At 41.4% G+C, this 12,210-nt stretch overlaps 1 protein-coding gene across 2 annotated transcripts; it reads left to right on the top strand.

Moving 5' to 3' along the window:
- Nucleotides 1-1,107: 1,107 nt before the first annotated feature.
- On the top strand, nt 1,108-12,151 carry mep1ba (meprin A subunit beta a). 2 transcript variants are annotated; one of them, XM_063200125.1, is made up of 15 exons: nt 1,108-1,161; nt 1,571-1,589; nt 2,872-2,925; nt 3,296-3,339; nt 3,546-3,624; nt 3,787-3,904; nt 4,537-4,715; nt 5,521-5,739; nt 6,286-6,438; nt 7,433-7,639; nt 8,954-9,213; nt 9,634-9,841; nt 10,597-10,782; nt 11,084-11,323; nt 11,852-12,151. In XM_063200125.1, exons 1-14 carry the CDS (start codon nt 1,114-1,116, stop codon nt 11,314-11,316), a joined length of 2,007 nt encoding a protein of 668 aa, XP_063056195.1. In that variant the 5' UTR covers nt 1,108-1,113; the 3' UTR covers nt 11,317-11,323; nt 11,852-12,151. The 2 variants fall into 2 exon arrangements, with proteins under 2 accessions (XP_063056195.1, XP_063056194.1); XM_063200124.1 differs by having other exon boundaries at nt 3,296-3,363.
- The last annotated feature ends 59 nt before the right edge of the window (nt 12,152-12,210 follow it).

The raw sequence follows: 12,210 nt of genomic DNA, 5'->3' as shown, positions 1-12,210 counted from the left end.
TCTCTTGAGACCAAGATAAACAAATTTGCTTTAGATGGTGTCAAGCATGTGTGGTGGTTAACAAGTGAGTTTTACAAAAAAGGTGTATCCTCTCATAAGCCAAGCATGGTAGTGGGACTGACATAGTTTGGGGATGCATGAATGCTGTCAACATTGGCAATCTGAAATACACCTAAAAGAAACATAAATGTGATCATGCACTGTGACTACTGAAGCAGATCCTGATATTCTCCATAGGATTGCATTCAAATCTCACACCAATCTATTTAAGCCAGATGCTGACTCAAAATGTAAAAGTTCAATGCAAAGAAAGGTTGAAACGCACACTGATGACCTCCCTTTTCATCCCTTTTCATTTCGTTTCAATTCGAGACGATTCGAGCCAACACAGCCCCTTCTCTACCGGATTTTAATCTGGGGTGTACTCACTTTTGTGAGTACATGTTCAAACATTAATGGCTGTATTTAGTTTTTTTCTGAGTGAACAAGAAATCTAAGCAGTTAAATATGTTGTTAAAAGGTCACTAATCATTGTGTCAAAGTGAAATTTCTGTAATGCTTTCCTATGAAAAGATATAGGCCTACTCAAAAATCTGCAAAACTGTGAGGGGTGTATTCACTTTCGTGATATACTGTATGTGGATGCATTATGTGTGTGTGTGACCTGCATACTGTAGTAGTGGCCATGTAGTCTACTGTCTATGGGGTTAATACTGGTCAGTTTTACATTGTATTTATCGGCAACAATTAATTGCTTATTGCATAAACACCATAAACTAATATAAACTACAGTCTAATGGCACAGGACAAAGTAGCAACAATATAACTCTGGATGGTCTGCGTACACACACACACACACACACACACACGCACGCACGCACACACACACACCTCCTACTATCTCCTATGTCACTATCTTTATCTCTGATAACACCGCCTGCCCCGCCTTTCCAACCAAAACATAAAAGGTGGACACCTTATGACAGTCAAGGACACGTGCCCTGCACACAGTCAGAGACTTGTGTGTACACTGGAGAAAACACACATACAGTACACACACACAGACACACATCGAGACACATTGAAGGCAGCGTTAGTGGTCTTGGGGTAACCATGCCAACCTTCATCACCTTCCTCTTCCTCCTGGGCCTGTGTGGTGTGGTGAGTACGTAGCATGTATGATGACTGTCTGTGTGTGTGTGTGTGTGTGTGTGTGTGTGTGTGTGTGTGTGTGTGTGTGTGTGTGTGTGTGTGTGTGTGTGTGTGTGTTCTGTTTGCCGATTCATGTAGAGATTAATATGAGCAATGGGACACAATTTAATGCCTCGTCTACGTAGTGAATAATAGTGTAGCACTATGACTTCCTGTGAAGTTATGGGGTGAACTTTTGACATTCACTGTCCAATTTATGTGTAGCGTAGCAGCTTTATGCTGAAACAACGAACATGACTTGTTTTTCAAGCACTATAAATGTTGGACAGTGACCATTAAACTTAGCAGAATTGACTTTGTATTATTAATTAGACGTTGTATTAACCTTCTCCATTTACTCGCCTTTGTCCCCAACCAGACGCAAGCTGCACTCCCAGGTAAGTTGCTGTGCCGTACATCCATATTGCTGTGTGTAAAGGCATGAGGGAAATACATTGACACACTTGTTTCATTGCTATTATAGCCTTTTAAAAAGGATATTGTCACCGTACAAACTGTAGTATAAACTGAAACAATGATTTTGCATAGCCAATGCAAAAATGCAAAAACATTAATTAATTAATGAATTCAATAACATTAATTAATGATATTTCAAAATTATGGATAATTTTCCATGTGTGTGTGGAGGCATTTGTTTGTGAATGGATGAATAATCCAAAGCATGTACAGCTGGCCAGATCGACTAGATTGAATAGACCTCTACGGTTTGTCTTGAGGTTTTAAACATCCACCACACAGCTATAGAAAAAAAGGGTCCAAAAATCCAAACCCTATTCAGTTCATTAATTTACATTATTATATGGTGTGACGTCATCGGTCGAATGCTCCATTCATTTCAACGGGGCTCCCCAACGTTCGCACGTCTGTTATTTTTCGATAACGGACGGGTTGGTCTATAACAGACCGCTGTCAATGGCAACAAGACTTTTCACTGCTAAAGCGACTTTTCAACAAGACTCAGCTGCTGTGATAGACGTCCTGGCTACCTAGCTGTTGCCTAGCGGTGTTCCACAACGGCACTGTTTTGTTTTGCGCAGCAACAATCTTTTGACATGAAAAACTATAATAGACTTAACATTAAATAGGCCTAAAGAAATGTCCCCGCCATGTGTGAATCATTTAAGTATATCCATATAAGCGGGTTAACTTTCGGCGAGTCGGTCGCTTTGTGGAATAGCAGCACTTCAGAGAGAACAAGACCCCTCCGCTCCGCGTCGGGGTCTAAAGATTCTCTCTGTCGTGCTGCTATTCCACGGTAGCGACCTTCTCGCCGAACGTTAACCCTTACATATTTACAGGGATAGTGCATTCAGCAGGGCAACATGTGTTGGTGTTGGTATTTGTAAAATGTGTTTACATATAAACATGACTAATGGATGAAAAAAGCAAATAACATTGGCAGGTGTGTTTTAGTCCCCTAAACTCAGTTTATATGTAAACAAGATAAGAGGTTAAAACCTGCATTTGCAATAATATCCATGTACGCGTAAGCAGCAATTTCAATGTGACTAGGCTCCCTAGATGGCGCACCAATTATTTTTACTGACAGCAGCTGCTGCATTTAAAAACATGGACACTGAACAACTGTACTGACCAAATCGATCAAATGAAAAATATAAATACAGTAGGCTATTTAACCAGTGTGCATCTCATTTTCAGAGGAGACTGATCTGGATGGAGGAAGAGACTTGGACATCTTTGACATCAATGAAGGTGAGCTGATAGCACTATCGTGCCCAATAATAAACTGATCATTAGCTGACCGTCACAATTGATTTTTTTTTTCATTTTTGTTGCAAAATGTCAGCCTCTGAGTATTTGCTGTATTCATGTTTTAAGTAAAACCAATAACTAAAACCCTGTTACTTTGCATGGCCTCGTGGCTGACTGAGCATTCTGGCAGGGCCGGAGCTATAGGGAGGGCGAGCAGGGCATTTGCCCCTGGGCCCAGAGCATTCTTGCATTGGTGATGTGGCCCCAGTTGTGATCTTGTCAGGCCATATGCGGGCCCGATAAGTTTTGCCCTGAGGCCCTGTGTGCAATTGTTCTGCCACTGCATTCTGGCATCTATTTCCCTATCTAGAGGCCGGGTTGGACTTGATTGAGGGCGACATAGACATGGAGGAAGTAAGTACAAGAAACCGCAACAAGGTAAAATACTTCCTTTTCCTTTTCTTTTCTTTTCTTTTCTTAATCGTTCCATCATTGAACAAACACTTTGTGTGTGTGTGTGTGTGTGTGTGTGTGTGTGTGTGTGTGTGTGTGTGTGTGTGTGTGTGTGTGTGTGTGTGTGTGTGTGTGTGTGTGTGTGTGTGTCTGTGTGCGTGTTGCAGGATCAACTGAAAAACTCCATTATTGGGGAGCAGTATCGCTGGCCAATGCCTGTTCCATACGTGCTGGAGGACAGCCTGGGTAAGAAAGACACACACACACACACACACACACACACACACACACACACACACACACACACACACACACACACACACACACACACACACACCACCTTTCACAATACAAAACTGTGCAGTCCTGATTTAACCCTTGCCTGTCTGCTTGTGTGTGTGTGTTCAGATATAAATGCCAAAGGAGTCATCCTGCAGGCCTTTGAACAGTACAGACTGAAGACCTGCATTGACTTCAAGGAGTGGACCGATGAGGAGAACTACATTGGGGTGTTTAAGGGCTCTGGGTAAGCAACACAAATCCACATAAGGTCTCTTTCCATCATTGAAGAGCTCTTTCCAAAACGAGATATATCCATTTTATAGAATGTTGGGAAATTGATATTTTAATATTCTACATTCCATTGAATTGCATTGCAAAATGCATTTTATAGAGGTTTAAAAAGTATGTTCTCAAAACATTTGAATGGCAAGAATTCACACATAGATGATAGGACTTCTTAACAGTCAATTCCAATATTAAAATGCAAAAAGTCAAAAATGGTGGATATAGCGTTTTGGAAAAGAGCTCTTCCATTGTTTCCCACCTTTTTTGTGTTGCGTATGCTCTTAGACTTGTTTGTAATTGCATGAGTACTGTGAAAATGAAAATAAAGTCTGCACACCAAGCTCGCATTTCTCTCATGTGACTTTGCCTGTCCTCCACCCAAAACATTTTTGAGACGGATGTGCGCTTTTTTCTTTGTTATACATATGAGTACTCTCCAACTCGTGCTCTATATCTTCCTCTATCCAAATATGACTAAGTTTTTCCACGAACACGTTCCACGTGATGTAACAGCAGAGGTTGAAATGTCTTCCGGTGTAATGTAATGTGATGTAACAGTAGAGGTTGAAATGTCCTCCATTCCCACTGCAGGTGTTTCTCATCTATTGGAAACCGTCGCGAGGGGAAGCAGCGCTTGTCCATCGGGTCCAACTGTGACCGTCTGGGCACCGTGGAGCATGAGTTCCTGCATGCCCTGGGCTTCTGGCACGAGCAGTCACGCGCTGACCGAGACGACTATGTGGACATCATCTGGGACGAGATCACTCCTGGTAATTTTACACTAAAGTGGAGTATAATATAATATAATATAATATAATATAATATAATATAATATAATATAATATAATATAATGTAATGTAATGTTATGTAATATAATATAATATAAAGGATTTAAAATAAAGCATTTAATACAATAGAATACAATAGAATAGAAGGGTAGCCTATTACTGTATACCGTATGGTGCAAATATGTCTATCTTTTCAAAAGCTATTGCACAAAATTCAGCCATCTTGAATGTCGGCCATATTGATACCATTGGTCGACGCAATCCAATTCATAGCATGTACCAGAATGAAGTCCAGTTTTTTAAGATGGTGCTCTTTGGTGACAGGCTTGGTTGATTTCAAAAAAAGTTTTAGAAATACCAAGGCACTCATCTTCTTTGTAATTAAAATGCCTTTATTTTGTTGGGCATAGCATGATTAAAATACTTTGACGCGTTTCGGCATGAAGCCTTCGTCAGGAAGTGAGAAGCATGTACCATTGAGAATTACGTAGTTCACAAGATTGGTACAAATTGTCCTGTATCTGTTCAAAAGTTATTTTATGAAAACAAAAATCTCCTATGGCCAGACCACTGGCAAACAGAATTCATCCAGCAACTTCAAAAGCAGCTATGATAACTCTGATCACATAGCATTTTTAGACAGGAATGTTTGTATTGATGCCATGAGGATTCACTGATCTTCAAAGTTGTGAATGCAGATGTGTACATCAAAGCAAACAACAAAATATAACATTTATGTTACATATATTCACACAAATTCAACTTTCCAATCCTTAAAACCCACAGGTAAGGAGCACAACTTCAACAAGTACGATGACACTGTGTCCAGTGCGCTGGGTGTTGCGTATGACTATGGATCTGTAATGCACTATAGTAAGAGCGCCTTCAACATCGGGGAGCTGCCCACCATAGTCACAAAAATCCCAGCATTTAGCGACGTGATTGGACAACGCATGGGCTTCAGTGAGAGTGACCTGGAAAAGCTTAGCAAGCTGTACAACTGCAGTGAGTAGACGTACACGCACACACACACACACACACACACACACACACACACACACACACACACACACACACACACACACACACACACACACACACACACACACACACACACACACACACACACACACACACACACACACACACACAGTTTGTTCCATGATGGAACGATTAAGAGAAGAAAAGGAAAGTAAAAGGAAAGAAAAGAAAAAAAAGAAAAAGCATAGCAGTATGGTACGGTATTTTATTTTAACTAGTTGCGGTTTCTTGTACTTACTTCCTCCATGTCTATGTCCCCCTCAATCAAGTCCAACCCGGCCTCTAGATAGGGAAATAGATGCCAGAATGCACACAGACACAAAGACACACACACACACACACACACACAAAGAAACATACGTACATGCATAGACTATGAAACCTCATTATCATGACGTTTTTTTCACACTTACTTGCAGCGTTTCTGGACAGGTGTAGCCTTGACTTTTGATTAATTGAAGTTCCAATTTAGACATGGTCCACAAATTCATTCTTCACACTTTCTTGCAGGCAACTCCTTGACGTTTCTGGACAGGTGTAGCTTTGAGGAGGCCAATGTGTGTGGCATGATCCAGGGAGCAGATGGGAAGGGGAGCTGGAAGCGGGTGACAAAGGCAGTCGGAGGTCCACAGACTGATTACACCACCTTGGGACAATGTGCAGGTGACACGCACACACGCACAGACAGCCAACACACACAAACACAGACACATACAGAGGCATGCACACCCAGACACACACCCACACACACACACACACACACACACACACACACACACACACACACACACACACACACACACACACACACACACACACACACACACACACACACACACACACACACACACACACACACAGATAGGAATATTAAAGGTGATAACACAAAGGGTTAAAATTCTGCAACAGCTTTTTTGTGCAAAGTTATCTCCTGCTAAATAACGTCTTGGAAAAGGTCCTGGAAAACTGATAACAGTTCAATCATTTCTGATCAGTGGTTCCTTGACCTAAAGTGGCTATGGTCACATCTCATAAAATCAATAAAACATCAATTCAACTGAGAGAGAACAGAGAACAGATGAAGACATACACATAGAAAAACACAGTTGACAAAAGAAAATGTGCATTTGGCATAGTTTCAACACGCACAAAACTGCACTGTATATGCATTTCATATGTAAATTCACACAAATATACATGAAGAGCTCTTTTCCAAAATGAGATATATCCATTTTATAGAATGTTGGGAAATTGACATTTTTGTATTGGGCATTCCATAGAATTGCATTACAAAATCCATTTTATAGGGGTTTTAAAAGCATGTTCTCAAAACATTTGAATGGCAAGAATTCACACATAGATGATAGGACTACTTATCAGTCAATTCCAATATTAAAATGCAAAAAGTCGAAAATGGTGGATATAGAGTTTTGGAAAAGAGCTCTTCACATGTTTTCTCTTTGAATTGTGGATGTAGAAATTCTGTATGAGAAAACACAAAAAGGGGCCACTTTCAGGAATAAATGTACCAAAAAATGTATGCAGTATCTGTTTTCACGTTCCTATAAAAAATATTTTAGAATTCATGAAAAACTTCTTGTAAAACTTGTGTATGATTTTACAATATCCTTTCCATATGGGCGTCTATCTGCCACAGGAGTCGGTTACTTCATGCATTTCGATGGCAGCGCTGGGGAGACTGCGTTCCTGGAGAGCCGTCTGCTGTATCCCCGCCGCCACTCCCAGTGCTTGTCCTTCTACATGCATCAGGCCGCGGCCTCTGACGACAAGCTGAACGTCTACATCCGCGACTACAAGGAGGGAGACACCACGGGCACCCTCAGGCTTGTGCAGACCATCAGTGGTAAATCATTGAAACATGTTGGCCTCTGAAATTTAAATTAGAAGATCTAATACAGATTTGGTGAAAATCCATGTAAGTTACACATTTGTACCTGTTCAAAGCGTTGTCCACCTTGAAAGCATGCAATAGTAGTAATAGTATGACTTTGGCCTGTCACCTTTGGCAGAAGAAAGCATTGACAAGACATGTGGACGAAGACCATAGTTGCACATTTGTTGGGGGCACCCGCAAGCCCCACAGAATTAGAACATCAAGAGAAGTGAAACATTAAACTTTGCATTGACAATGATTATTCATGGGCATTCAATAAATATAAAGGCACTAGACCAGCTGTGCAATGCTGTGTTTACAGATATCAATTTCTAAATGCACGAAACGGAAAGGTGGTGATCGCCAAGGGCACCAGATTGAAGACTATTGTGTGATTTAAAGTACACCAAAAACAAGACACTGGCTATGTTTGTTTACATGACATTTTTAATTGAAGTGTTAACATGATGTTTTCAAAGCAGAATCAAGCTTAATTCAGAATTAAAGTGAGTTCATTCTGTAAACGTAGCCACTGACACAATTGCAACCTAAAATGAATTAAGATGTGATGCGGTCATGGCACTGGCCTCCAGTGTGCACATGGTGTTAATGGAACTTTTTACTTGTAAGGGAGCCAAAGTCATAATACTTGAACAGCACGTTTGGCAATCTACATGTGAGGCACTTTAGATTAATCACACAACGTTTATAGTTAATGGTGAGACTGAAGTTCACACTTTGTTGCTGAAGATAAAGCAGATGAGCCAGATAAAACAGAGTTCATATTATATTGGAAAATTATGCTGTGTTTATGTGAGCTTGTATAAAGTTGAACTGTGAGCACACTGATTTTTAGTATATCAAAACACAGAAAAAGACAAATACAAAAAAAAAAAAAACGTCCTAAAATTGAATCCCTGTTTCGTGACAACACGACAATCAACATCATCTAACTCAAGTTACAACAATTCACTGCAAGATGACCACACTAGACATATAAATGATAAAAATAGGGAATGGGGCCCTGTCGTGGCCAAACGGTAGGGCACTCGTCTACCATGCGGCTGACCCGGGTTCGATTCCTGGCCCGGGTCCTTTGCCGGCCCTTCCCCGTCTCTCTGTCCCCACACGCTTCCTGCCACCACCTTCACTGTCCTATCATACATAAAGTCAAAAAGACCAAATAAATCAATAAATCTTTAAAAATAGAGAATGGATGAACAAACAAACAAGCAATAAATGTCTAAGTGTAAGCATTGTAGCTTTTTGTTCTGCCTATTGCAGGAGGTGTGAAGGACTCGTGGGAACTGCATCATGTTCCTCTGGACGCATCCTCCAGAAAGTTCCGGGTCGTTTTTGAAGGAGTGAAGGGGAGCGCTGGACCTGATGGTGGCCTCTCTCTCGATGACATCAACCTGTCAGAGACTGAGTGTCCCCACCACACCTGGAGAATCCGCAACTTCAACGAGCTCCTGGCCACCGTCCCGATGGGAGAAAAAATCTACAGTCCCCGTTTCACCTCGCGTGAGGGTTACACCTTCCAGGTAACCACGCACTGATGATGGAGCCGAAACGTGTCTGCTTATGGATATGGTGGTAATTGATTAAACAAATAATGACACTTAGCTTGTGAATAGGTCTGTGAAGAATAATCAATATGTATCGATGCATTGATTCTACGGACGATGATCGAATCAAATCAAATCCTATCGTGGGGAATTCTTAACTATCGAAAATAATTAAATTGCTGGCCCCTGCCCAATGCTCCAACTCCATAACATAATACCAGTGGAAAATGATTGAAAAAAAAAAAGTTGAATCATATCGTATCGTGGGGCATTCTTTAGTATCGGAAATAATCGAATCGCTGCCTTAAGAAATCAATATCGAATTGTATCGTCATGGAGGCTATGATTTACACCCCTACTCGTGAGTGCCGATTTTAAGCTTTTTTAACCTTCCAGGTGGGCCTGTATATCAATGGCAACTCCAGTCCAGGAAGCATGGCCATCTACTTCTACTTGACCTCTGGTCCCAATGATGACACCCTCAAGTGGCCGTGCCCATGGCGACAGGTTACCATGAACCTGATGGACCAGAACCCAGACATCCGCGAGGCCATGAACAACTACAGAATGGTCACCACCGACCCTACTAAAAACGAGACAAACCGTGAGAGAACATGCACGCACACACTCTTACATACACACACACACACACACTCTTACACACACACACACACACACACACACACACACACACACACACACACACACACACACACACACACACACACACACACACACACACACACACACACACACACACACACACACACACTACAGAATGGTCACCACCGACCCTACTAAAAACGAGACAAACCGTGAGAGAACATGCACGCACGCACGCACACACTCTTACACACACACACACTCTTACACACACACACACACTCTTACACACACACTCTTACACACACACACACACACACACACACACACACACACACACACACACACACACACACACACAATTTTATTTGGGAGGACCAATACTTATTGAGAAATAATACAGTGCCCCAAACAATATTAAAGTAGCAATAATGTGTCTTCTACATAAATGCAAGAAAACGTATATCGGTCTGAAGACTATTCAGGGGTACAAGTGGCATAGGAGCAAAAACATAGGAGCAAAAAAAGCTATAATTAATACATTGATTTATGGTTTTCATCCATCCAGGTCATGTTAGTTAGCTGAAACAGTTGAAAACAACTGGACCTCTAAAGTCTTTCCTCTTTGGATTAGTTGATGTTCCGATCCTGATTTTAGACATCGTCCACAAAGAAAAGAAAGCATTATATAAAATGAGCACTAACTGAACATGATGAAAATGTCACTGATGTAGCCTTTATTATCCATTAAATCAGCTGATGGAACGCTGGAATTCTACTGGGACGACCCAAGGAAGGTTGGCAGCCTGCAGACTGACACTGACGGGACTCAGTTCTACCGCGGGCCCGGTACTGGAACAAGTTCCTTCATCACCCACGGCCGCCTGAAGAGCCGGGCCTACATCAAAGGAGATGATGCCATCTTTCTTCTCTCCCTCCGGGGTAAATGTCTTTAGCCTACTGTATACGTAGTTGACAGTTTCACATATGTAGATGACCTCCTCATATATAGGCTAATTTTAATAAACGTTCTGTATTTTTGTTACACACAAATATTTTGCTGATGTACAATTACCTGTTGAGACCCGTGTCGTGTTGACATGGCTAGAGAAATGATATGGGCTGTCTGTCAAGCTGAGCTATAAACCTTCCTACAGTAGGTCCACTCAGCATATCAGTTACTTCCGAACAAATATAAAATATTCTTTGTTTCCATATGTTCATTCTCCTGTTTTCTTGGCAGATCTGTCCTCTCTTGTCCCTTCAACGACCCATGGTGACAGGCCTCAGGCTAGGCTGTCCGACCAGCCCATCGGAACGGAATCCAATGGAATTCCCACGGCAACGGCTGCTCTGTCTGCATGCGCTGGAATTCTACTGTTGGTTGCCATGGTGAGCTCTGTGCTCATCGGCAGGTGGTACAGGAGAAGAGGCGTGAAAGATGACCAACAAGAGTTGGAACTGGAGAGCAGCTAAGATGCTGGTGAGTTTAAGGGTTTCTCCTTCACCAAGGCGGTACTAAAATCTCATGCCAAACTGAGAATACCACAATTTTACTAGCCTAGCTGTCGCGACTACAAAGTTCTTCTGAGCCTCTAGTCTGGCCAAGCAGTGTTGGTTTCAGACTTCTTAGAGGGTGGACAGTGTATCAAAAGCTTTTGCATGCTTCTGGTATACAAACAATCAAGCCAGTGTCAATGGCGGGACTAAAGTGTCTTCGTTATAAACCTATTAAAGTCAAATCAAAATGCTTGATTTTCACTGGTCCCAATTTGGGGGTAAATTTGAAAAGGAAAAGATATCCAGTTTGGCCAAACTAACAGGGTGGCAATTTTCTGTGTCTCATAGGAAGTATGGCCATTCTCAGGTCATACTTATTTGTAGGGAATAGTTTGGACATCGTTTTTAAAACAAATTACACACCTTTGCAAAATTGATGATTTATACATTATTTGGCCTTAGAAGTATGTTTCAGACTTAATGATATTCCTTGTCTTTCATGTGCCAACAGATGGCGATGCAATGGACCCTCTCCTCTTTTCTCTGTTCAGTCAGACAACCGCATGATGCAAGTTGCCAATTCACTCCTCTCACAATTCAACAATAATTTCATTTACCATATATACTGTTAATGTTAACATGTCAACGTTGAAATTCTTATATTTTTGTACAAATTAGTCCTTGAATAAAGATTTGTATCCTAATGCTTTGCTTTGCTTCAAGTGTGCATATTGAATTTGGTGTACTTATAGTGCTGAAGGGAGGCATTATGGAAACCTGGTTAAATGGGCACAACAGCCTCAAAGTTCATGAAAATAGTTTGCAGCCAAGATCATACGTTTTACCCATTTACGACATCCAAACATCAAA

The sequence above is a fragment of the Engraulis encrasicolus genome, chromosome 6 (genome assembly GCF_034702125.1).
Source record: "Engraulis encrasicolus isolate BLACKSEA-1 chromosome 6, IST_EnEncr_1.0, whole genome shotgun sequence".
Classification (NCBI taxonomy): domain Eukaryota; kingdom Metazoa; phylum Chordata; class Actinopteri; order Clupeiformes; family Engraulidae; genus Engraulis; species Engraulis encrasicolus.
The sequence above is the reverse complement of the archived record's forward strand: the minus strand, read 5'-3'. Positions and strand labels throughout refer to the sequence as shown.